We start from the raw sequence: 26,353 nt of genomic DNA, 5'->3' as shown, positions 1-26,353 counted from the left end.
GAACACATACTCCCCCAGTTCAGGATAGAAACAAAACAAAAGGGCAGGCTCCTGGGCCTGGGGGGCACCAGGGTGACCTCATGCTTCACCAGTTTAAGGAAGCTGTATGTCAGGAATCATCTTGTCCCACGATCCAAAATAGGCAGCAAATGGACAGGTTTCCAGGCTCCCCCTCCGCAAAAGATAAAAATACCATGGGTTCGGGGATGTTCTCAGCTATAAATCAAACAGCTAAGACTATTTCTGTCCTTATCCCTTGCCCAGAGTTCCTCCTACAACCTCTGTCCTGCCCTCCTGTCCCAGCCTCCCAGCCACCTAGCTCTGGAGTAAGGGGAGTCTCATCAGCTGCCCTGATGACAGCTCAGTAGCTTGGCCATGCCAGCAGGAGAATCCTCAGCCTGCCTATAAATGAAACGGTGGGCATCCTGGTGCCTCCATCCGCCTCCGTGAGCCTGGCTAGCAACTGTCCACTCTGACAGGCAGGTGACTCCCAATACACACCAGGTTTCCTGGCCTGTTAGGGAGCTGCCCGCTGGTTGTGGTGGGCACTTAGGAGTAAATGTCTCTGAGTAAGCCCTCAGCATGGTCAGGGGTAGGGCTTCTCCTTCATGTGGTTATAGGGGTTAAAGGACCTACCTCGTAAAACCACTGGGAGGATTAAATGAGACCCTGTAGGTAAAGCATTCACATTGTCACCTGGCAAGTTGCAGATACTCTGAAAATAAGAATTGCCTTTCCCTTGCTAGCCATTCATCTGGAGCTCAGACTCCCACGACTGACCCATGTCTTTGGAGAGCTCCTTTGAGACTTTTGTCAATCTAAAACCCTAAGTCAGCTTTGAATTCAGCTCTTGGGGAAGGCTCCGAGGACATCTGGTCTACGCAGAGATCCTAAATCAGTACCTAGTGGTTAACAGATGTGACACTGCTGGGCCATCTGGACGATATTGCCCCTTGTTCAATCTTCTACTGCCCTCTGCAGGTTCCAGGCCATACTGCAGGCAGTGTTGACTGCATTCCTCGTGCAACACCAAGAAGACCAAGAGATCTCACTGTATAGACTGGAGGCACTTTAAGACAACAGGGCAAGGCAAGGTGTCTGAGATGGATGATGCCTCTGGATAGCACAGTGATTTCTAGTTCACAAAGCACTTGCTTGTTGGATTTTCATGACCACTCTCCTCTCACCTTGGTACCTAAGCACACAAGGGAATTCTGTGTCATTGCTTCGCCCCAAGAGCTTCACTAATAACAAGTGACAGATCTCAGCCCCTGTCCCAAAACATCCCAGAAAATCATCTGAAATGGACCTGGATCTCGGTGTAAACACTCGTTTAGTTTTTAAAGCTCTTCTACCTTGACCATGCTGTAAAACAACCAGCATATCTAGGATACTCTGGAGAGGGAATTTTGTAAGAAAGTGTGTGTGTGTGTGTGTGTGTGTGTGTGTGTGTGTGTGTGTGTGTGTGTGTTTTCAAGAAATGAAGGCTGGCCAAGATACTGAAGATACTAGCATTTGGTGTGATGATAATTAATAAGCATTTTTCACACGCCAACCAGCTGACAGTTTCATTTATTAGTGACATCAAGCACAGTCCAACTATATCATTTCCACCCTCCATGGCCAGAACCACAGATTCTGTCTGGCAGAAGGTTGGATTTATACAATGAAGGCATGCGACAGTGATACATTGTCCACCCAGCACCATGTAGGGATTAAATCACCTGTTGGAGCAATAAAAGGGATGTTTGTTCTTCCCTTGTTCTCTTTACCAACCGCAGAAACTTGAGGTGATCTCAGCAGAGTTCATTAGACCCAGGTATCATATGACAGTAAGAAAACCAAGCCTTAGATAGCTGCAGATCCCTTATGTAACCGGAGTTTTCAGGTCATATATTTATAGGCTTTTAAAGCAGAAGACGTGAGACAACGCTTTACTGCAACCCTTATGTTTGCAGTAAAATGGATCACAGGAAGGGGAAATGACAGTCCAAGATCACAAAGATAGACACAGAAGAGACAGAGCTGGGATGAGAACCCAGACTTCTTGGCTCTTCTACCTCTGGTTGAGCTTGATTTTGATAGCAGCATTTTTATTTCTTTTTTTTTTTCTTCAGAGACAAGATCTTACTCAGTTGCTCAGGCAGGAGTGCAGTGGCACAATCATAGCTCACTGCCGCCTCAACCTCCTGAGCTCAAATGATCTCTCCACCTCAGCCTTTCAAGTAGTTGGGACTATAGACATGCACTATCAAGACCAACTAATTAAAAAAAATTTTTTTTGAAGACAGGAGCTCTCTATGTTGCCCAGGCTGGTCTCAAACTGCTGGGCTCAAGCAATTCTCCTGCCTCAGCCTCCCAAAGTGCTGGGATTACAGGGGTGAGCCACCATGCCAGGCCTGATAGCATCATTTCTAGGTGGAAATTACTTTGGCTTCAAATGTAAAGATTAATCTTTTTTTGTAAATAAAGAGGAAGGGAAAGAAATCTAGAATATTGTAGGTGCTCAATTATTGAGTTGGTTGGATTTTTGTATTATAGAGTAATCTTGCTTTATGCAGCTTAACAAAATTAGATCCAATTAACCTTGAATTTGTTTCATTCTTTATTCTTTCCAATGATTCAAAGATGGTTAGAGGATTTAACCTTACCCCACTGCCTCATTGCAAAATTTGAGTGTAGATTCAAGGTTGTGCTTTGCTGTTCATTGGATTGAAGGCAAGGCTTTCAGACGAAGGCACATGATTTAAAGTAACTTCGGTTTAAGCTTCTAGAGGTTTGTGGGAATCCTCTTCGAAGGACAGACACCATCAGAACTTGAGGTTACACAGGCAGTCCAGTAAGTGGGGAATAGCACAAACCCTTCCCGACCCTATTCCAAATACATGATTAAAACAGACAGAAAATGATTCTAATTGCATATTCACCATTGAGACCTAACAGTTTTGAATTTGCTTATCATTGTGTTTACAAATTACATTTTTGATCAAAATCTTCCATTGCATTCACTTGTCTTCCAAATCCCATCCTGACAAATCACAGCTCTGTCATTCTGTGACTTTAATAGATCCATGTTCTGTGGTATGTTCCTCCTGCTTCATGGAAGCCCAAAGGCAGCACAAGAAGACTCTGCTGAGGACTCTCTCTTCAGACCCTCACAGACCAGGGTTTGCAGTTTTCTGGTACACCAGTGACACACTTAGGAAGGAACGATAGTGTTCTCATTGCCAGGGTCTGCTGATCATGCTCCTCCCACCCTCTTGCATACCTCACCTCCCACCACTGCCAACCACCACTGCAAGGCCAAGTACCACTCTGCAGGCCCAGCTGTTGACAATGCCTCAGGGCAGGACTCCTTAATTTCCTAAGCCATTCATTTATCTTCGCAGAGCACTTTCCATGTGGCAGGTGTTCTATTAGGTTTTGGAGATATGGTGATAAACAATACAGATGCGATCCCTTTTGAAACTCACAGTCCTTAAAAAGTTCATAGAATCAGCTGCTCATGCAAATCCATGGCAAGAATTTTTAAATCGCTGGTATGTTGTAACATAGAAACGGATCTTTGTTTCAGGTCTGGGGCCACAAAGAGCTTATGAAAATGACTGAGTTCTGCATCAGACTGTTGGCAAAGAGCTCACCTTGCAACCCGTGGGAGCTTATTGGGAGCCATGCCGCCCACTCCTCTCAGGGAAATGGGTTTGGGTGATTGTCAGCATTGGGAGCCATAGTGGGAAGGTTCTGAGCTGTGGGTAGGTTGCTGTACAGATGTGGGCAACTTCACTGCCTGGGAGTGCCACACAGTCTGTGTAGTTCTCACTCCATAGTTAAAGCTCTTGGTAGACCCAAGGAAGACCTGAATGGGGACCCACATGCCTCCTTCGCCCGCTGTGTTGAGGTCTGGGGATGGCAGATTTGTCTGCCCCTGGGGCTCTCCTGTGCCTTCCCCACTTGGGACCACGTGTACCCACTTTACCCATAAATCCAAAAGGCTTATCGAATTTAAAAAAGAGGAAGCCCAACCTGAGTAACATGAAGAACCCAGTCCTGCTAACTCCACACAGGTTGTAGTTGCAAAGGCAATTAAAGCCATGGTACAGAGCCCACTTCAGCACCACTCAGAGGCTGGGCTGATTCTGAGATCCCCACAGTGGAAGCAACTGTCCTAGCAAAGTCTTCTTTTGTTAGGCGTTGCCAGCTACAAGTGTCACACAGGTGCTTCTTAAAGTGATTCCAATGACTACGGAATTCTACTACTTTCTGCCACATACACCTTCAAGGCAGTAATCAATCGCCCTATTATGGAATCATCTGGTTTCCCAAAGTTGCAAAGTCCTCAAGGACACCTATGTATCCCCAGTATTAGAATGGCATATGATAATCACAGGACAAATGTGGTTGATCTAATTAATTATTTCCTCTTTCTCCCTCCATCCCCCCAATATTCATACAGTGTCCTTAACATAAATTAAAAAAAAAAATGCTAGCGACTGACTCATACTAAAAATTAGGCTCTCTGGAGTTTCATCCATCATCCTTATCTAGATGGAAAATAATAAAATCTGTGAGTTATGACTGTGCACCACACATTCCTCCCATCTCTAAGGAGGCACAGCTATAAGCTACAGCTTTAAGGAGGTTTCTCACTATTCTCTTGCAAGTTTGAGTGTGTGCTTCATACCACACACAATGAAGGGTGGCCATTGATGCAAGGCTGCCCGGTTAAGAGAGAGCCCAACACCTCTCCTCTGTGCAGAACCTTCCCCGCAGTTTGCCAGCCTATCCCTGGCCTCCCCTGGACTGAGTGGACGCTTGAGGGGCATCGTACCAGGGTGGTGAACTTGTCCACACAGGCGTTGCGGATCTTCTCTGGGGTGGCAGGGCTGTCTAGCCGGAAGAGTTCCTTCACGTTGTTACCTGTGTGCTGAGCTCGAGCTGCACGGATGGCATCTTTGATGGCAAAGAAGATAGAAGCAGCCAGGAAGAGGGGCGGCTCTCCAACAGCCTGAACACAAACAGGGCACAGGGCAGGGGCTCAGGCAGGTGGTCCCGCCTCCACATCATCAAGTGGACCTAGGAGGCCAGGCAGCAAACTCTGCACGAGGAGGGCTGGTGGCACCAGGAAAGCACCGATGGGAGCCACACCAAATACAGCAGGAAGGCACAGTCAGAATTGATCAGGGGCTAAGAACATTCAAGCTAGTACATGACTGGACCTCATGGACATATTTCTTTGAACACTCATTATGTAATTTTCTCTGATGACATCATGCAAATATAATGTACCATTTAAAGTTATACTCGGTAATTGTATTTTACAGACCACAAAATCTGATGTGACTTTTAACCTTTTCCTCAGTCACTAGCCAAGGGGAAGAGTCTACCTGCAACTCTGACACCAACATACAGGCACCATAGTCATATTACAGCATCCGCAGGAATTATGGGCATAAGAACAAATAAGAATTAAAACACTTTCTAGCATAGGTTGGTTCCCCCCCGCAAAGTATAGATCAGAGACCACCTATATCAGAATCACTAAAGATAGTTGCTGAAAATGCATGTTCCAGGGCCCTAAGCCACACCTATTGGAGCAAAATTTCTAGGTGTGGGCCCCAGAAAGGCGCATTTTTATCATAGGCCCTAGTAATTCCCAAGCATGGTAAAGTATGGTAGTCAATGGCAAGGGTCACAATATGTCCCAGCTTCCCCCACCCACTACGGTAAAGTAAGCCACGAGATGAGCAAATGGATGTTTCTTTGGTTACCAAGGATTAGTTGCCTTCCTTCTTCAAACTAGGATTATATGCATCAGCTAAATCAATTTTCAACCATTTTTTCATACTTACTGGAGATAAGGAAGAAATAGAAGACAGTTATTTACAATCCTCCAGGCATCTGACCAAGTCTTTTTTTTTTTTTTTTTTTTTTTTGAGACAGAGTCTCGCTCTATTGCCCAGGCTGGGGTGCAATGGTCCAATCTCAGCTCACTGCAGCCTCTGCCTCCCAGGTTCAAAAGACTCTAGTCCCTAAGCCTCCTGAGTAGCTGGGATTACAGGAGTGTCCCACCATGCCTAGCTAATTTTTTTTATTTTTAGTAGAGATGGGGTTTTGCCATGTTGCCCAGGCTGGTCTCGAACTCCTGAGCTCAGGCAATCCACCCGCCTTGGCCTCCCAAAGTGTTAGGATTACAGGCATGAGCCACTGCACCCAGCCTGATCAAGTCTTAAAGTTGAGTATTGGCAACCAAAGGAGGTAAAAGGGTGTGTACAAAGATGCTATCCCATTGGCAGTGAATGTGCTGATTGCCATTGGACCATAGCAATGCTGTACCTGTAAAATCATCTCTTAGGATCAAGCACCAGTGACGTATGCCTGAGATATGGGTATGGGCCAGGATTTGAATGACAAGGTTTGACGAAGGAATCCCTCTAAATTCACCCAAAGAAGTGGGCTTCAGACCATACTAAGGTGCTGTCCTCAACCCAATTCAACTGGTTCTCAAGCAGGATTGCCCAACTATCCCACCGCCCCTACCAAGGTCAGTGTCAAACCATCTTCCCTCCTCAAGATATGCCCTTTGAAGACCCACCAGGTGGGTCACTGAGGCCTCTCATCACCCGCTGGGGCCTCCCCCAGGGCAGATCAGAAGAGACAGCAGAGAGCCAGAGCAGTGGTACCTTCGATGCATAGATGGCCTTCTTGTTGGGGCAGTCGCGGAGCAGGGACACCCTGAACTCAATGGGGATGCTGCCAAATGCGGGGATCTTGTAGGTGCTAGGGCCACGGGTGTGCAGGCTCCCCTCGGGGGAATAGTGTAGCTCCTCTAGGGTGAAGAGGCCAAGGCCCTGGACAAATGCCCCTTCCACCTGCAGGATGGATGGAGAGCACAGTTAGCCTGCCTCCTTCTTCCCTGAGGACAGATACCACTTGCCACGATGGATACAAAGCGCCAACTGCAGCGCAGCCTGGAATGTAGCTAAAACCACCCTCTGTTGCTTACCTGGCTCCTGCCTCAGCCCTGGGATAACCTATCCGGACTTCTGCCAGGCTTTGGCTCAGGCAGAGCAAAGACATTAACATGGAAGGTCAGTGATTCTAGGAAGGTCACGCTGTTGGGCACATTTCCCACTACAGCCTGCCACAGTGCAGATGGAAATGTTCCTTCCATGTTGCTACTGGGGAAATTGTGGGCCAACGCTAAAAAGCAAGCTCACAGGAGGATTTACTCAATAGTAGATTCTTTGAGACTTACCTCCAGCCTTTTTGAACGCCCACCCCTGCCTGTCCTCTGGGAGAAAGTGCCCCCACTGCAGTTCAGCTTACAGGTCTCTCCTAGGGTAACCGCCATGCTAGACAGACCCACACATCTGCTCTCTCAGCCCCCTGCTCAGAAGCGTGACATGGGGCACTACCGTACCTCAACGAGCATTCAGAAAAGACACTGGCTGGCAATCACCTTTGGGTCTGCAGTGCCTGGCTTGGTGCCTGGCCACAGTAGGGGACCATAAATGGTTGTTCAATGAATTAATGAACAGATTGACTAATGGCCAGATTTTCATATACTCAGTTGTTGTCCATTTTTTAGAAGTACAATTTGTATTTTCTACCAGATGCTCAGTCTTGAATTCTTGACTCCTCCTCTGTTTTCTCCTATTTCACCTATTCTTTATTTTATTTTATTTTTTTGAGACTGAATCTTGCTCTATCGCCCAGGCTGGAGTACAATGGTGCGATCTTGGCTCACTGCAAACTCCGCCTCCCAGGTTCAAGCAATTCTCCTACCTCAGCCTCCCAAGTAGCTGGGATTACAGGTGCATGCCACCACACCCAGCTAATTTTTGTATTTTTAGTAGAGATGGAGTTTCGCCACGTTGTCCAAGCTGGTCTCGAACTCCTGACCTCAAGTGATCTGCCTGCCTTGGCCTCCCAGAGTGCTGGGATTACAGGTGTGAGCCACAGGGCCTAGCCCTATTTCACCTATTCTTCCCAATAATCCCATATTCTCCTAAAGCGATTTTCTCTGGGACCTCCCTTTACTACTTCTGCTTAAGCCTTTGTGTTTTGCTCCCAGGGCCCTCCACCACTCCATGTTTGGCAGCATCTACTTCCTGGGGTACAAAAGCTGTCCTGGGTGGAGGAGGAATGAGAAGACAGAAAACTCTTCTGACCTCAGACCCCACTGTCTGGGCATTGATCCCAAACTCAATCTCCATCCTACGTTGTGCTCGCACTCATATTGGGTGTGTGCGCACGTTCACATGTGCACACCATGTTTCCCCATTTCTCATCTTGTTCCTTGAGTTGTGAGGGCCCTTCCCAAGTTGACCCATATTAATTTGCTTTCTGCCTTGAGAGTTGGTTGGACTATCACCAATCTAAATTCTACTCTGGGGGAAACTCCCTAGGTTCCATGTTTCAGCCTGTTTGAAGACAACCTTGGACAACATGCTGCGGCTGGCGGCTCCAGGAGGGGAATGGGGCACATCGGTGGCCAAGTCTGTCACCACTCTGGTCCCACTGAGCCTCACCTGTCCAATATCAATGGCAGGGTTTAGACTGGAGCCAACATCCATGACAATATCTGTGCGTAGGTTCTAGAGAAGACAGCAAAGTTACAAGAAGTTAGAGGAGAAAAAGATGTTTGGGATATGACAGATGACTCATGGTGACCCTCAGACTACAAGTGCCAACCAGAGAGTATGTTCCCAAGCAGAAAGCCCTGGGTGTGCTCAGGCAGAAGTGTTGATGTTCCCACCAAATCTCTGCTGCCATCATTGCTGCTGGAGTCTGAGTTTGTAGCAGCCGGGTAGGGGACGGGGAGCAGCAATGATCTCTCAGTAACTGGGAATAACACACATTCATATGTGAAGAGTCAGATAGGGTCCCAGAAACCTGGGGCTTTGAATCTGAGTCTGGGTAGATCATGTACAAAAGAGTCAATATACTACTTTCCATGGGCTGAATCCAACTCGCCCCTGTTTTTGTGGGGCCTGTAGGCTAATAATTACATTATTAAATAACTGGAAAAATAAAAAGAAGAATATTTTGTGACAAGTAAAAACTGTATGAGATTCAATTCAAATTCAAATTTCAGTGTCTATAAATCATATTTTATTGGAACAGAGTCACACTTATCTGTTTACAAGCTGTTTATGACTGCTGTCACACTTCAATGGTAGAGTTCAGTAGCTGAGGCAGAAACTGTATAGCCCACAAAGCCTAAAACACTTACTCCGTGGCCCTTTATAGGATGTTTGCCTATCCTTAATGGAAGGCATTATTTTTCCAATCAGAAAGTTTGTTTCTATGAGCTCTTGGTATTATAACTCAGTTGTTTCTCTCTCTTTCCCACTAAGTACTAAAGTTTTGCAAACTTCTTACCTTATGATCTCCTGTTAGGCAGTCAATTTCTACTTCAGAGCAAGCCACCCCATAGGTGAAGTAGTGGAAGGGATTCCCTGAGTTAGTCTCAAAGCTGTAGCCCAGATTGGGTGTTCTGGGAAAGGAAAGAGAAGATACTGCACATGTATTAACATGAACACACCTCCTTCCCTATGCACGCACAGCTTGACCCACAACATCTTTAAACCCCACAAGTTTTTGCATTCAGCTGTTCTCCAAAAAAGTCCATGTGGTTTGAACAATTTGAACCTGTTAATGAAACCCAGGTATTCCAGAACATTTTGTCTCTGGGCTCTCCTCTATTTTGCCAGTAGCCCTTCTGCACTCATTCTGTACAGCCCAGCAGTGTTTAGTACCATGCTAGCTTCTACACAGTAGAAACAGAGGTAACAGATCCGTCTGGGCTCACGAAGGACATGAAAGTCACACTCCAAAGGATGTCCTGAATTAGAATCCAAGGTCTTCAGGACTGAAGGTTCTGCCTGTGGTGGCTCTTAGACTGTTCACACAAGTTCACCTGCTTACCTTCTCAAGGTGAAAGTTAATAAGATCAGTATCTCATGCTAACCTGGATGCATCTTTAAGCAGCCACTCCCCATCTGCTGGTCCCTTTGAAAGTTCAACAAATGATTTGAGGGAAATGATACGAATAGAAACAAATGCTCCCTTATACATTTTTAAAATTTTCAATCTGGAGTACCTTATACAATTCCACTTTTGCCTGAGTCACATAAATATATGTGTATATCTATGCATTTGTGCATGTGTATTCACACACCTAGAGTTTACAGTACACTGACTCTGTGTTATTCTATATACTACACAGGAATAACATGAGCTGATATGACCGGATCTGCACAAAAACAAAACCAATATGGGGCTGAGGGAAAAGGCTTCTCCCAGAAAAAACCACCACCAATTCCTTTGACCTCTGCTTTCACCATGCTCCTCTGGTTTCACCTTTATAAAACCTTAGTTTCATGAACTCCAGAAATGTAATAGGAATTTATGAGAAAATGTGTTTATGTATGTGTAGGTCAGATATTAATAACCTAGAAAGAATTGGCAAAACATTTCTTCACCATATACGTATATATATATATGCACGTTTATACATACATATGCCTTATACATATATATTCAATGTAATATCTATACACATATATATGAGCCACATATATGTTCATACATGGCATAGAAATGTTTTTTGTGTATATATGTTTATACACATATGCCTTATACATATATGTATAATACATATATATGCCTATATATGTATATATATGTATAAGGCATATATATGCCTATATATGTATATATATGTATAAGGCATATATATGCCTATATATGTATATATATGTATAAGGCATATATATGCCTATATATGTATATATATGTATAAGGCATATATATTCAGTGTAATATCTATACATATATTAGCAATATATATGTTCATATATATGGCAATGAAGTGTTTTGTGCGTGTATATATGTTTATACATATATATGTATTCAGTGTAATATCTATACACGTATATTAGCCATATATATGTTCATATATAGGGCATATAAATTTTGTTTGTGTATATATGTTTATGCCTTATATGTATAAACATATATATGCCTAACATATGTATGTTCATATATATATTCATATACATACGGAAAATAAATGTTTCATACAAAGAAATGTTTACACATATATATATTTATGCATCTATATATTCATACATTTAGACAAGATATTTTAAAGAAACATTGAATTATTTTCCAAATATATTGAAAGAAAATATTCCAAATATCTGTGAAAGAAAAGGTCCTAGTTAAGCTTCTCAGAGATGGCTAGAACATGATGACTGACAGTAAATATGATCATATCTTTTTACAGCTGCTAAGTCAGATGGGCAGGGTCTGTAGCTATTCATGCTGCTACTAAATTTAAAGTTGCAGAAGTCATACGCTCTCTTGAAAATCTCCCTGTATTAATAAGGTTCCACTGTATTCTGCATTTTGTAACAAGACCACGTGCTCTAAATCCTCCTCTCATTCTATAAAAAAGTCCCACACACAGTACAAAGAAGCACGCATAGCTAACAGCAATGCCTAACTCATAATACTACACACCCTGGTTTCTGCAGGAAAACACTGAGGGAGGAATGGTTAGGTACTGGCCCCAATATGTCATCAATGAGGAAACAGGGGAACAGGTTCAGCAGGACCACTGATTTCCTCCGGTGAAATGGTGCACCCTGAGACCAGAACTAGAAGTCAGGTCTTCTGACACACAGCTGGTGCTTTTACCCCTTGGCACACAGTGTGACCATTCCACATATTTTAGAGCATCTTTAGACTGAAATTAGTGGAAGTCTGTTGAAGAGATAAGTGGAGCTGCTCTCTCCTGACCACAGCCTGGCAGGATTCAGTGCTGGAGCGGACCAGTGAGGTTAGGATGACATCACACTATGAGCTGGGCAAGGACAGCACCATACTTACCTATAAAACCCAGTGGCAGACAAGCTCACGGTGTCCATGTAGGCAGCTGTGACCTGAGGAGAGGAGATGGCCATCAGGCAGGGGAAGTGAGGTTTTCAGGAACCCTGACCTGCCACTAAGCTTTCAGGAGCTCACCTCCTCTGTAAGCCAATCAACTCATTTTACTAGTGACTCCCATTTCCATACCTTTTCTCACATTCTCACTGGCACCACCTGCACCAGGTCCTCACTCTCTGAAGCCTGGAACACTGTAGTCACCTCTTAACTGGTCTTCCTCCCTCGAGTTGTCTCCCCAGCCCAGCCAGAGTGGCCATCTTAACATACCACATTGTGCATGTCACTACCCTACTCTAGAGCTTTCCATGGCTCCCTATTGCCTATAGAGCAAATGCCTGATGTTAAGGACCACAGTCTCTCTGGCATTTTGTAGCACACCATGGCCACCCCAGCCACACTCAAGAGCTAAATCTCTCTCAATTCTTCCATCTCCCACACCTCTGCACCTTTATTTATGTGGTTCCTCTTCTATATATGTGCAAATCCTTTTCTTCCCTCAACAACTCCTCAAACTTGCCCTCCAGTCTCCCCTCCTTGGTGAACTCTCCCTAACTGGCCATTATAAAAGCAACATGCTATAGTGCTCATGGGGTACTTCACATGTTCACCTTGTGCTTTTACATATGCTTTCCTGTTGATCAAACTATCCCTCCATCCTATCCCTTTGACTATATAACGTGCTTTTTTGGTATCCCCAAACACTAGCACAGACTCAGATTTAAGTTGTGCTTGATATAATTTGTGTCCTCATCATTAGCAGCCACCAAACGATTTACTATGTCACACACACTATTTAGCACTTTGCATACATTATCTTACTTATATTCACAACCCTAGAAAACCTATACTATTATTAGCCTAATTTTACAGATGAGAAAACTAAGGCTTAGAGAGAAAGACTTGGGCCTAAAACCTGCACTAGTCATTTAACATAATGTGGTGTGCATGTGTGTGTTTGCATGCATGCTTGTGTGCGTTTGTGTGTGTGTGTGTGCGTGCATGTGTATGTATGTGTTGGTGACTGTGGTTCATTTATTGGGGTTATCTGTTTACAAGGCACACTGGTCTACACGGCTGGTGGCTGAAGACAAAGCTCAGATCCACAGGTCAGATGATAGAACATTGTTGTCCGGACTGTTGTTAAAAACATTTAAACTGCCTGATAAATCCATGCTAAAACCCAACTACCAAAATCAAGCTACATTCATGTGCTATTGGTGCACGTGGTATGGAGAAGTCATAGAAGGCATAGTAAGATGAGTGGGTCTGAGAAAAATGGCATGTTTTCTTTAAATCTACTGAGGAAGATTTGTACTGAGCTGGTTTATGTGCAGTCACATTTGATGTGTTACTCTTCTGCCCAGTTCTACCACTCCAATACTGGGGAAGGATGCAGAGCTGCTATTGATATTTCTGCCTACTGGAGGAGCCACAGCCTCCCGCCTATGAGAGACTCCCTTGCAGCTTCCCTCTGAGATGTCTGACATTCAGGCCACTGCTCTAGAAGTCAGAGAATTGGGCTCATTCTTATTATAAGTGCTTGTTCTGTCATTCCCCAAATCACAGGAATGATAGAAGTCCTTGGGTGATGTTTTCTCCCCACGCTGTCACAGAGGGAATCTCAGTAGACTCAGACTCAAGAGATGGAGATTTGAGGAAAACCAGGCTCATTTGGGACAAGCAGGGTGTGGGAGCAGACCCGCTGAGTCAAGACAATCTGATGAGGCATGTTCAGCAGGTACCCATCCTCTCAGGCTCAGGCAAAGAAAACCCTGATTCCCACAAGGCTGTCAAGATCCTGGATCAAAAACTTCCCTCAAATGACCTCCCTCAATGATGAAAGCTATAGAAAAAGGGACCCAGCCAGGATGAGCATTTATTCGTCCTGTAAAATCACACAAACCACCTCAACTTCTCTCTGCTGTTCTGACTAGAATATTGTCTCCTATTACTTGTTCGGGTTTGGAACGGAGGCCCTGCTGTCAATTTCCCTCTCCTTTGCAAAAGTGACTTGGATCAGTTCAGACTTACCCAGTCTTCCCAGGAGCCACTGGGATTCTTCTTCTTGTAGGGTTCCAGCCTTTTCAAGATGGTCTGACAAGCCGCCTAAAGTAAACACCCCCACACCCCAGACACATCACTCCTCTGCATTCTGTAGCCCAGGCAAAACCCAAGGGCCCCAGCAAGGCTACCTCCAAGCAATGCTGTGCCCAGGATGCCACTCAAACAGCCTGGCCACCCACTCCAGAATGATCGAGGCCCAGGGTAGAATCCACAGGACCTGGCCAATAGGGCCACCACTAGTCCCTGCTTGGAGAGCATTTCCTGACTCAATTCTTAGGCTGACAGAGGGTGAAATGTTTGAGGGATCCCCAGAGAGGTGTCTTCTTCCCTCAAACTCCTTGTTTGATTCTATCCCCCATACGGCAGAGGAGCAAGTATGTCCAACCTGACTCTATAATCAAATTTCAGCTTCAGCCCATTGTCCTACTGCTAGCTCCAGCACCAGGCAGTATTTCCAGAAGCCTCTGCTTTCCCTCGGTATCCTCACCTCCCCATCCTACACTCATCCTTCCCAGCTTTGAGGGCAGTGATTATGATTCTTGGACCTCTCTTTTAGCTTGAGATTTGGAGAAACAGCATCCTCCTGGATAAGGGAGCCAGGGGCCTGGCCAGAGCCAAAGAGCCTGCAAGGAACCCTTCTAGCTCCCACCCAGGGAGACTCTCCAGGCCCACAGCTCTGGGCTGGCCCTCTGCTCTGCGGGATCCCACGGTCTCCTTACGTAGATGGCCTGTCCATTGAGGTCAGCGCTGGCAGAGGCAGCCGTGGGAGAGGTGTTGGGCACAGTGTTAGTGCTTGTCTCGCTGATGTAAATCTTAGAGGTGGGGATTTTCAGAGCTCTGCTGGCCACCTGTGAAAAGAGAAAACATTGCTCTTTAGGGAAGGGGTTATCATGGGACTTGGCTGCCTTCTCCCCAAGACAGGATTCACATTCACTGTTACAGGCACGAAAACAATTTTGTAAGCTCTAATCTCATTGCCTGGGATGTCCTTACATCTGGCTGAACTTGAAGGAGCACTTGATGGAGTTTGGTTGGATAAAAAATTCATAAACTGACAAACAGTGCCTTTTTACACTAACACTCACTTTTCACAAGATCCAATCTGGCCAGTCTCCATGCGCCAAGCAGATGTGCTGACTCTAATCCAGCTCATTGTCCTCACTCCACTCCGAGGAGTCTTGGAATCTGGGAAACTCGCGACCTTTACACACAGAGCATGCCCACCTCACACACTGAGAATGTTGATAATAGCAATGTTCTCAGAGGTCACCTGGCCAACTCCTTTGCACAGGTGAGGAAACTGAGTTCAAGTGGGGGAAAAGACTTGCCTGAGGCTACATGGACATAAGCGACTGGGCCAGGGCCAGACCCTGGGCCTGCTTCTGCTCTGGTAGGTCCCACTGCTCAATTTCTTATACCACTTCCCCTAGCAACAGACCCCACGCTGCCAGAGAGGGCTGCTCACCTGGACCATTTTGGTATGAAGGCCTTGGCCCATCTCAGTCCCACCATGGGTCAGCAGCACAGAGCCATCTGTATACACATGAAGCAGGGCTCCTGCCTAGGGAAAGAGAAGGATGCCAGACACAAAATTCAGTAAATTCCAACTCAGTAAGGTTTGGGACCAAAGGTGTGGAGCCCAGGAACAAGAAAACCAGCAGCATTTTGGATGTAAATCTCAGATAAAAATTATGGCAGTATGAATCTCATGATTTAATTATATAGCACTTCAGTAGTTTGTAGAAGGTTCATATGTTTCTCTCTGTTTCTCTTGTTCTCAAAGGGAAATAGGTCAAATATCTGTCCTCACTCTGTAAGTGAAGAAACAGAACAAGAAAAATAGAGTAGCTCTCTCCAGTGTGATAGTAAGGAAAGGGAAGAACTAGAGGTTGATCCCAGATCTCTGAGTCTCACTGCCCATGACCTACTGGACAAATAGGACTGTGCAAGTTCAACTTTCATTTAAACAGCAAAGAGTTCCTCCAGTAAGCCCTGTTACCAGTGAAATTGAAATTTCCCTTGCAATACTGTAAACAAGGGGGAAATGAGGTCCCAGTCCAGCAGAGATGGACACAATTCTATAAAGCAATTACCTGATTCAGAAAAGGAAGTGTGAAGCTTATTCCAAACTTGGTGGGAATTATGCATAATCCTCTCTTTTTCCAACAATTCTCCCTAGAGAAAAAGGAACAGTCTTATAGAACCTTCTCTACCATATTGAGGTCATGAACATCTTTGGATGTTCAAATCAAAACAGGACATCCTTGGGGTTGCCCATATAGTCCTGTAATAATGGAACTATGCCCCAATAATGTAGACAAAGATGAGAACAGTCAGCTGGTGCACAGCCCACACCAAGGGGTCTTGTCAACACTCTTCTTCCCTGAGTGCAACTCGTACTGGGTCAGAGTGCCCTGGTAGTCTTGGGCTGTCATCATCTCCAGGAGGCACTGTGCCTCACTGACAATAATAAAGGCTTCTCTGTGCTTTATATTTAAGTATCTGAGTAACTCTGTGAGGAAGACAGAGCCAGCCCAATTATGCCCACTTTTCAGATGATGAAACTGAGGCCCAGGGAGATGGAGTGACTCTCAAATTCATATTTATAGATCAGTGTCAGAAGCAGGTGCATAACTGTGATGTGTCAGTCCTGGGCCAGTGTTCTTTATAGTGTGGTGTGCCCAGAAGGTTTACAAATGCATAAAGATGAACCACAACTGACAGGCTATGACACTGATTGCAGGCTGTGAGCCCCCCTGCCCCTGGCTGAAGATCATTATCAGATCTTGAAGAGATGGCTGTAAATGAGTTGGCAAACTCAGCAGTCTCATAAGTTATCCATTGAATTATTAGCTTCCTATTTTGGGGTGAGCAGAAAGGCTGTAGGATATGAAACCCAGAAGAGCAACTGGACCTCTACTCCTAGTGCTTACTTGTTGAACTTGTCAACCTCACTCTTCCGAGCATGATACTGAGAGCTTGCTAGGCATTCTTCCCAGCATCTGGGCAAGGTGAAACCCTCAAGCTTCTGGTTGAAGTGTGTCAGGTCCCCTTCTTTGTACAGGTTTTTCCTCCGCACCTTCCCAAGGAGAGAGACACAAAGCCCTTGTTGGTGGCAAGAGACTGTGGGGGCAGGGCACAACCTAAAGTTAAGCTTCCAACCCCCTCAGCAGCCCCTGCCTGTCATCTGCCCCCATGGGAGATGCCCAAGATACAAAGCCGCTCTCCCCCGAAGTAGTCTAAACCACTCTGACTTGTGCTATCAAATTCTCAGCTTACCTCCTCTGCAGGCATCCCACAGGTCACTGCGACTTCACTCATCCAGCACTCAGCAATGAGCATCCCTTGGGGCCCCCCAAAGCCCCGGAAGGCCGTGTTGGAGGGAAGATTGGTTTTGCACAGCCGCCCAGTGCCCCGGATGTTGGGGATTTTATAGCAGTTGTCCATGTGGAATAGAGCTCGTTCCATAATCTGAAGCAGAGGAAACAAAAACGGGAGAGAACGGTGTACTGATTTCATTGGTTCTTCAAAGTAGAAACTTTGAGGGCCATATCCATTGCCGGCCTTTCCCCTCCACACCCAAGTTATTTCTCCCCCCAGGATATTGCAGCAGCATCTTTTTTTTTTTTTTTTTTTTTTTTTTTTTTTTTTTTTTTTTTTTGAGATGGAGTCTCGCTCTGTCGCCAGGCTGGAGTGCAGTGGTGCAATCTTGGCTCACTGCAAGCTCCTACTCCCTGGTTCAAGCGATTCTCCTGCCTCAGCCTCCTGAATAGCTGGGATTACAGGCACGCACCACCACGCCCAGCTAATTTTTGTATTTTTGGTAGAGATGGGGTTTCACCATGTTGGCCAGGAAGGTCTCGATTTCCTGACCTCGTGATCCGCCAGCCTTGGCCTCCCAAAGTGCTGGGATTACAGGCATGAGCCCAGCCTGCAGCAGCATCTTTACTGCACCTTACCCACCTACTAGTCCCCTCATTCAGCTCCTCTGTGGAGAAGCCCTTTCCAGAGCCTCTAGTTGGAACTAATCACTTGCCTCTTTTTGAAAACAGTTAACTTTTAAAAATTCATTGTAAATTAGTTAATGAAAACTATGAAACAACCATGAAAGTTGTACTGCAAATAGTTTGAAGTGTCCCATACTTCTATAAGTCATGGTATGAAAAACAGTAACCTCTTCCACTTTCCTTCCTTCTAGTCTCCAGAAGCAATTACTCACAATTCTCATAGCTTATCATTTATCAGCTATTTAGATAAACTTATACATCTCTAGATAATGTGGCTACATTGCTATGTCTTGACTTTTTCAGTTTTAGACTTCTAGGTTGTCTTTCTTTTATGGAAAAGGAGAATTTAGTTTTGGCTTAGCCCCCTCCCTCCAGCCCTCACCCCTACCAGCTTCCTATTTCACAGTATAGTTGTATTTTGATCAGATCAATAGTCAATTTAATATTATAACTCTGTAAACATTACTTACAGCTGAACCATGTAGTTACATTACAATTTCTTCTCTCTTGATAATATTTTTTTTTTCACCCTGGAGTTAATAACTGTCTTTATTTTTTCATCTGCTTCATTTTGTATATACTTATTACTAAGCCAACTTAAAGTTTTCCCCAATTCTAAAAATCTGCTCCTAATATATTTTCTTTTTTCCCTCCTGAGCCCTGCTTCCAACATGTTCAAGCACATCAGATTTTCTGTCCTAGAGCCATCTGGCCTATCCAATTTAAATTGGCTGCCCACTAGGTCTGCTACTCAGCTGTTACCTTAGGATTTAAATCTTAAATCCCCCAGTGGGATCCAAAGGGGTAAAGGGATTCATCCCAGGGATTCCCTTCACCTCTCTCCATATTGAATCTCCTTTTCCTAGATTCCATGCCTTTCCCTTTTTAAATTTTACTCCCTCATTTTGTTGGAGTACATCCTTTAATATCTTCATAAGAAAGGGGACACAAAGAGGAACATCTTTGACACCTTGCATGTCTGAAATGTCTTTATTCTACTTTCATCTTTAATTAATGATTTAGCTGTATATAGAATCCTAATTTGGAAGTAGGCTTTCCCGTTTTTCTCAGCAATGTGAAGGCATTTTACTAGTACATTCTAGCTTCCTGCTATTGAGAAGTCTAATCAATGCCTTTCTAATTCTTGGAGAGTTCTGTTTTTTCTTCCTGAAAATTGTGAAATCTTCTCTTTGTCCTCGGGTTTCTAAATTTCATAATGTTATAACTTGGCATAGGTCTATTTTCTTTCATTGTGCTGGTTATCGTATGGGCTGTTTTAATCCCAAGGTGTATGCCCATCAGTTTTGGAAAATCTTTTGAATTATTGATAGCTTCCCCCTCTCTGTTTTTTCCATTCTTTCTTTCTGAAATGTCTATGATTTGGACCTCTTGAACTGATCCTCACATTTTTTTGTATTTTCTCTCTTTTTTTCACATTGTTTTCCATTTTTGGGAGATTCGTCAAGTTTCTTTCAACCCCTCTGCTTTCATAGTGTCAAGTCATGAGAGCTCATTTTTATTCTTTGACTGTTCCATTTTAGTAACATTCTGTTCCTTCTTTAAGTAGTAATATCTCATCTCTCTGGAAAGATCAATGGAAGCTTTCTTTTTTTGTTGTTTGTTTTATTTTGGTTTTAGTTTATTTCCGCATGTGTACTCTCTCTCTCTCCCACAAGTTGCTTTATGTGTCTTTGATAATTTCAGTCTTACTCATCCTAGATGATTTTTCTATGTTTCAATTCATTCTACTTTTGCTTTCCCTAGTACTTTATCAACTTGTATTTCTGTTTCTTTTATCATCTACTTCCCCTGCCATATTGTGAATTTCTTGAGGGCAGAAACAATGTCATAGCCTTCTTTATGTAGCCACCCTAGGCACTTAATAAATATTTGCTGGATTGAATGGAAAATCTTGTAAGATGTCTAGGGAAAAAGACTGTATGTTTTTCAACGTGATTTTTTCCCATACCAAAAAGCATGTCTTATACGTGAAGAGAACACGTAATAAGAATACTTCTTTTTTTGAACAACTTTAACCCTAGATCTGAAGTGTGAAGTTTCCTAACTGAGCCAATTAGGCAGCCCCTAGCAGAGAGGAGTGGGATCCAAAGGGGTAAAGGGGAACGTCGGCTTTTCCTGAAAACTTTAACTTTTTTTTTTTTAAGAGATGGGCTTTTGCCATGTTGGCCAGGCTGGTCTTGAACTCCTGACTTCAAGTGATCTGTCTATCTCGGCCTCCCAAAGTACTGGGATTATAGACATGAGCCACCGCACCCAGCCACCTCTTTTTTTTTTTTTTTCAAACAAGAATCTATACATATGTAACTACTATGGTTACAAAATTAGGATTTAAAAAACTGTAAAAAGTGGTACCACCAAAATAAATTTGCTAATTCTCACAATTGCATTTATTTCATCCAAGCCCTCTAGTTGTTTTTCCAAACAACTCAATATTCCAAGTTCATCTGCCAAAGCTGTGACCACAATAATGAGGAGTGCATAGCTCCCACTTCTGATCTTACCCTGGTCATTTATAATGTGACTGGAGGAGCATCAACTGAGACTAAATATAAAAGCACACGATAATTACTGATGCATTACTCAGGATTCTATCTTGTGAGAAACTCAACATTGATGTATAATATGGAGACTTTCACTTCCATACTTCCATTAAGTACCACTAAAAACTCTGGAATTCTATACATTTATTTAAAATCAACCACAACAACAATGTAAGAATATTCCAAAAAGTGAAGGAAAAAAAGGCAGTCCCAGTAGGGACTTTGCAACCCAAGGAATGACATGATGGTGAGTTCCAGGGGTTTCCTTTTTTCCTCATCTATATATTCCCAGCCTTGGGGCAGGAGCTGGCAATCCAGAAATGCCAATGATGACAGAGACCAAAAAGCTCACTCTCTATTCCAAATCCTTTTATCTCTAGCCAAAAGACCAGGAAAAGGGTAGTCTAGCAAAACTAAACACTTTTAGACAATAAGTACCCCAGCCAAACATCACAGAAAAAAAAAATTTAGTCTCATTCCTACTCACACCTGCAAAATCTCAGTAGGAGCCTAGACTTTCACATTCATGAGGCTGTTATGAGATACCCCAACATTCCTGCTGGGATGGTGCCAGAGGAGACCAAGCAGGGAGTCGAGACTTTCATTGCTGATGGCCAGTCATAAGGCTGTACCTACACCTTATGATGGAGTCATTGGCGAACACACTGACTTCCCCACCCATGTAACAAAGACACGCCACTCTTCCCTTCCTTTCTGGTGGTGTCAGAAAAAGTCTAGTGAAGAGTCAAGACTTTTAGCACAAGCCAGTGGTAAAGAGGCCACCCACACTATGATGTCCACGGACAACACGTGGAATGTAGATCTCCCACCTCTGCCCAGAAGTAAGAAGGAGTCGTTCCTACCCTGGGTATCAACAAAGGCCAAGTGGAAGATCAAGATTTCTACCTTCACCTAGCAGTGAAGAGGTGGCATCCACCACTGCTAGAGCAAGGTCAGAAAGAGCCAATTAAAATAGAAGGCTTAAATAAGATCCAAGCTCTCAGAACATCATCATCACCATCATCATCACCACTATCATCTGTACATTAATGACGGGTTTCTCCAAGTTTCAGTGAAAAATCACTTGTCATACCAAGTGATAGGAAGATCTCAAGCTTCCTGAATAATAAAAGATAACCAAGAGATGCCATCACTGAGGTGACAAAGATGTTAAAATCATCTGACTGTAGTTTTAATGCAGCCATGAAAAAAAAAGCCTCCAAGATCAATTGTGAACACACTTGACACAAATAAAAAGCTTCTGGAAATAAGCTTGGAAAATTACAAGGAAGGAAAAACACTATAAGCAAAATCATGGGTACAAGCAGTAAGCTTTTCTTCTCAGTTTTTAAAATTGTCTGATAGTTGAAACAAAAATTAAAACACTGTCTTGATCTGGTTCTAAATGAATGTAAAGAAAATATTTAAAATAAAAATAATATAAATGGGAAAGGGCAGAGTCATAAAGGGAGGTAAGTTTTCTATACTTCACCAAAACTAGTAAAATGAGAACTTCAGTAGGCTGTGATAAGTTATGTGTATATAACATAATACCTTGAACAATGACTAAAAAAGCTATCTAAGAGATACTTTTAATCAAAATGGAATTCTAAAAAAAGTCCAAGTAACCCACCCACAGCAAGGCACACAAAAGAATACAGAGAAATGAAAAGCTGATAGAACAAACAGAAAACAAAAAATAAAGTGGCAGACTTATGCCTCAACACATCAATAATTATATTACGTATAAATAGTATAAATACAATTAATGAGATCAGCAGAATGGATTTAAAAACATGACCCAATTACATACTATCTTCAAGAAAATCACTTCAAATATAACAACAATGTAGGCAAGTTGAAAGTAAAAGGATGGAAAAAGATATACCATGCAAATATTAATCAAAAGAAAACAAGAGTGGCTTTATTAATATGAGATAAAGTAGACTTCAGAGCAAATACAATTACCAGAGGCAGAGAGAAGGAGATTATATAATGATAAAAGTGTCAGTCCTCCCAAAAGACAGCAATACTAATTGTGTCTGCCCCAAATAACAGAGCTGAAAAAGATATGAAGTAAAGACTGGTAGAACTAAAAGGAGAAATAGAAAAATCCACAATTACAGTTGGAGATTTCAATGCTCCTCCCTCAAAATTGGTAACAAAAAATAGAAAATCAGGAAGGGTACAGAAGAACTCAACACCACCATCAGGATCTAGTGGATATTTATGGCACATTATACCTGTGGTAGGAAAAAGAAATGCCTCCCCAAAGATATATTCACTTTCTAATCATAGAACCTGTAAATACTACCTTATATGGCAAAATATGTAATAAAGTTAAGGATCTGGAGAGAAGTAGCTTATCCTGAACTATTGGAGTGGACCCTAAATGCAATCACATGTCTCTGTAAGAGAGGAGTATGTATAGGTAGACAAGAACAGACACACAGGAGAAGGTGATGGGAAGACAAAGACAGAGATTGGAGTGACGCAACCACAAGTCAAGGAGTGCCACCAGCCACCAGAAACTAGAAAAGGCCAGGAACGGATCCTTCCCTAGAGCTTCCAGAGGATGTGCGGTCCTGCCAACACCTTGATTTCAGACTTCTGGCCTCCAGAACTGTGAGAAAATAAATGTTCATTATTTTAAGCCACTCAATTTGTGGTGATTTATTATAACGGCCACAGAAAACTAATACACAGCCCATCAACAGCAAAATACACTTTCTGTTTAGGTGCCTGTGGAACTTGTATCAAAACAGACCATGTCCTGGGCCATGATATGAACCTCAACATACTTCAAAGAATTGAAATCCTATAGACTGTGTTCTTCAACTAAAATGGAATGAAACTAGAAATCAATAGAAAGCCTCAGGATACAAAGATAACAGGAACATCTATAAACACTTGAAAACCAAACAGCATGCTTCTAAATAATTAGGGATCAAAGAGAAAGTGTCAGGGAAATAAACAAGCAGACCAAAAATACAAGAAAAAAATGAAATACAACATACCAAAACTTATGGGACCTGTCTAAAGTAGTGCTGAGGGGAAACTTTATAGCACTAAATTGAATACATTAAAAAAGAGGAAAACATTCTCAGATAGTTAATTTAAGCTTTCAACTCAAGAACCTAGAAAAAGAGAAGCAAAATAAATCCAAAGCAAACAGAGTGAAGGAAATAATAAGGGTAAGAGCAGAAATCAGTGAAACTGAAAACAAACACAATAGAGAAATCAATGAAACAAAAACCTGGGTCTTTAAAAAGAGCAATAAAATTGACAAACCTCTGGCAAGACAGAAAAACAAAGTGAAGCCACAAATTACCCATATCAGGATTGAAACAGGGGCTATCACTACAGACCCTGAAGACATCAAAAGAGAAATAAGAACACACTATGAACGATTCGACATGAGATTTTTAATAACTTAGACAAAATTAAATTGAATTCATGGAGATAAAGAGTAGAATGATGTTTACCAGAGGCTGGGGAGGGTAGGGGGCACAGGGGATAAAGTGGGGATGGTTAATGCATATAAAAATATAGTTAGAATGAGTAATATCTAGTATACAGTAGCACAATATGGTGACTATAATATTTTAAAATATATAATAATTTATCATATATTTAAAAATAAATAAGAGTAGAATTGAAATGTTCCCTAACACAGAAAAATGATAAATTCTTGAGGTGATGGATACTTACATTACCCTGATTTGTTTATCCTGATGCACTGCATGCCTGTATCAAAACATCATATGTATCCTATAAATATATACAACTAGTATGTACCCATAATAATTAAAAACAAAACATTTTTAAATGAATGTCTCAAAATACAAAACTACCACTTCAGTATGAGATAGATAATTTGAATAGTCCTAGAACTATTAAGGAAATTTAATCAATAGTTTTTTTTTTTTTTGGTTTCTTTTTTTTTTTAGTATTATACTTTTAAGTTCTAGGACAGATCAATGAGACAGAAAGTTAACAGGGATATCCAGGAATTGAACTCAGCTCTGCACCAAGCTGACCTAATAGACATCTATAGAACTCTTCACCCCAAATCGACAGAATATACATTCTTCTCAGCACCACATCAGACTTATTCCAAAATTGACCACACAGTTGGAAGTAAAGCACTCCTCAGCAAATGTGAAAGAACAGAAATTATAACAAACTGTCTCTCAGACCACAGTGCAATTTAATCAACAGTTTTAAGGCTATCAGAAAAGAAGTCTCCAGGTCCAAACAATTTCACTGGAAAATTTTACCAAACATTTAAAGAAGAATTAACACCAATTCTACACAAACTCTTCTAGAATTAGAAGAGGAATTCTAACTCATTTTATGAAGTTAGTGTTATCCTGACACCAAACCCTGACGAAGATGGTATAATTTTAAAAGAAAAAACTACAGAGCAATATTTCTCATGAATATGGATCCAAAAATCCTTAACAAATTTTAGCAAATAAAATTTGGCAATATATTAATTATACCATGACCAAGCTAGATTTATTCCAAGGACAGTGGTTGGTTCAGTGTTTAAAAAAATCAATGAATACAATCCACGATATTAACAAGCTAAAGAAGAAAAAATCACATGATCATATCAGTCAATGCAGAAAAAGCATTTGACAAAATTCAACACCCATTCATTATAAAGATGCTCAGAAAACACTAATGGAAGAAAACTTCCTTAACCTGATCATGAGTATCTGCAAAAAACAAACAAACAAACGAAACCCTACCAATAACATATTTAATGGTGAAAGACTGGATGCCTTCTCCTTAAGAATAAAAACAAGGGAAGGATATATGACCTATAGTTCTGCAAGGTCTGGCAAGCCATCACAGTGTGTAAAGAAAAGGAGATGAAAACATGCAGATTGGAAAGGAAGAAAAAACCATCCCTATTTGCAGATGATAATGATTGTCTGCAGAGAAAATCCCAAGGAATCTACAGAAGAAATCCTAGAACTAATAAATGAGTTCTGCAAGGTCACAGGATATAAGAAACACAAACAAATCACAATGAGCTATCACTTCACACCCACTAATTCTAGTGGGTAAAGACAGACAATACTAAGTGTTACTGAGGATGTGGAACCCCTAAGGATTGTTGATTGGAATATAAAACGGTGTAGTCACTCTGGAATATAATTTGATCATTTCTTTTTAAAAAAAAAATCAATAGAAATTAGGTAGATCCATTTATTTTTTAAATACAGGAATAATTTTGGAAGGGCTATTTGACAAATTCAGCATTATCTGCCAACTCTATAGACATGTTTAACAAAACAGAACAAAAACCAAAAAAAAAAAAACACAAGTTATTTACTCTTGGCCCTTTTAGTACAGGCAAAGTGACCCATTGAATCACAAGTGCCAGTGATGCAGTAACAGATCCAAGGGCATAATATCAATGATGTTTTTTCCAACTGTGATTTAGTTGAAAAATAGCGTAATACAAACATATATTTATGGCTATCAAGACCACCAGTGATCTGCAGAATACCTAGAGGCCTACATACTTAGAAGGCTGACACTAGTAAAGCAATATTAAAATCAGTGTTTTTTTTCTTAGATTAACAATGACAGAGTGAGATTTCTTTGATTCCAATTTTATAAGGTGTGGTGGGGAATTGAGAGGAGATATTGGAGAAGACTGGCAGTGTGCGCTGAGTTAGAGTTGGGAATGTGGCTCAAATTAATCAATACTCAGATTAGGATATTTTTTAGAAAATTTTAAATGTGTCC

At 42.3% G+C, this 26,353-nt stretch overlaps 1 protein-coding gene across 1 annotated transcript in view; it reads right to left on the bottom strand.

Moving 5' to 3' along the window:
- Positions 1 to 2,817: 2,817 nt before the first annotated feature.
- XDH (xanthine dehydrogenase) overlaps positions 2,818 to 26,353 on the bottom strand; it is a 74,031-nt gene continuing 50,495 nt past the window's right edge. The window contains exons 25-36 of the mRNA XM_030799890.1: positions 17,299 to 17,490; positions 16,953 to 17,098; positions 16,113 to 16,194; positions 15,485 to 15,580; positions 14,739 to 14,867; positions 13,987 to 14,061; positions 11,899 to 11,951; positions 9,385 to 9,499; positions 8,532 to 8,597; positions 6,681 to 6,869; positions 4,829 to 5,005; positions 2,818 to 3,198 (exon numbers count right to left, since the gene is read on the bottom strand). Of these exons, the coding sequence (XP_030655750.1) occupies positions 3,148 to 3,198; positions 4,829 to 5,005; positions 6,681 to 6,869; positions 8,532 to 8,597; positions 9,385 to 9,499; positions 11,899 to 11,951; positions 13,987 to 14,061; positions 14,739 to 14,867; positions 15,485 to 15,580; positions 16,113 to 16,194; positions 16,953 to 17,098; positions 17,299 to 17,490 (1,371 nt within the window). The 3' untranslated portion in view covers positions 2,818 to 3,147. The remainder of the gene's footprint in view (positions 3,199 to 4,828; positions 5,006 to 6,680; positions 6,870 to 8,531; positions 8,598 to 9,384; positions 9,500 to 11,898; positions 11,952 to 13,986; positions 14,062 to 14,738; positions 14,868 to 15,484; positions 15,581 to 16,112; positions 16,195 to 16,952; positions 17,099 to 17,298; positions 17,491 to 26,353) is intronic.

This window comes from Nomascus leucogenys, chromosome 19 (assembly GCF_006542625.1).
Source record: "Nomascus leucogenys isolate Asia chromosome 19, Asia_NLE_v1, whole genome shotgun sequence".
In the NCBI taxonomy this organism is placed as follows: domain Eukaryota; kingdom Metazoa; phylum Chordata; class Mammalia; order Primates; family Hylobatidae; genus Nomascus; species Nomascus leucogenys.
The sequence above is the reverse complement of the archived record's forward strand: the minus strand, read 5'-3'. Positions and strand labels throughout refer to the sequence as shown.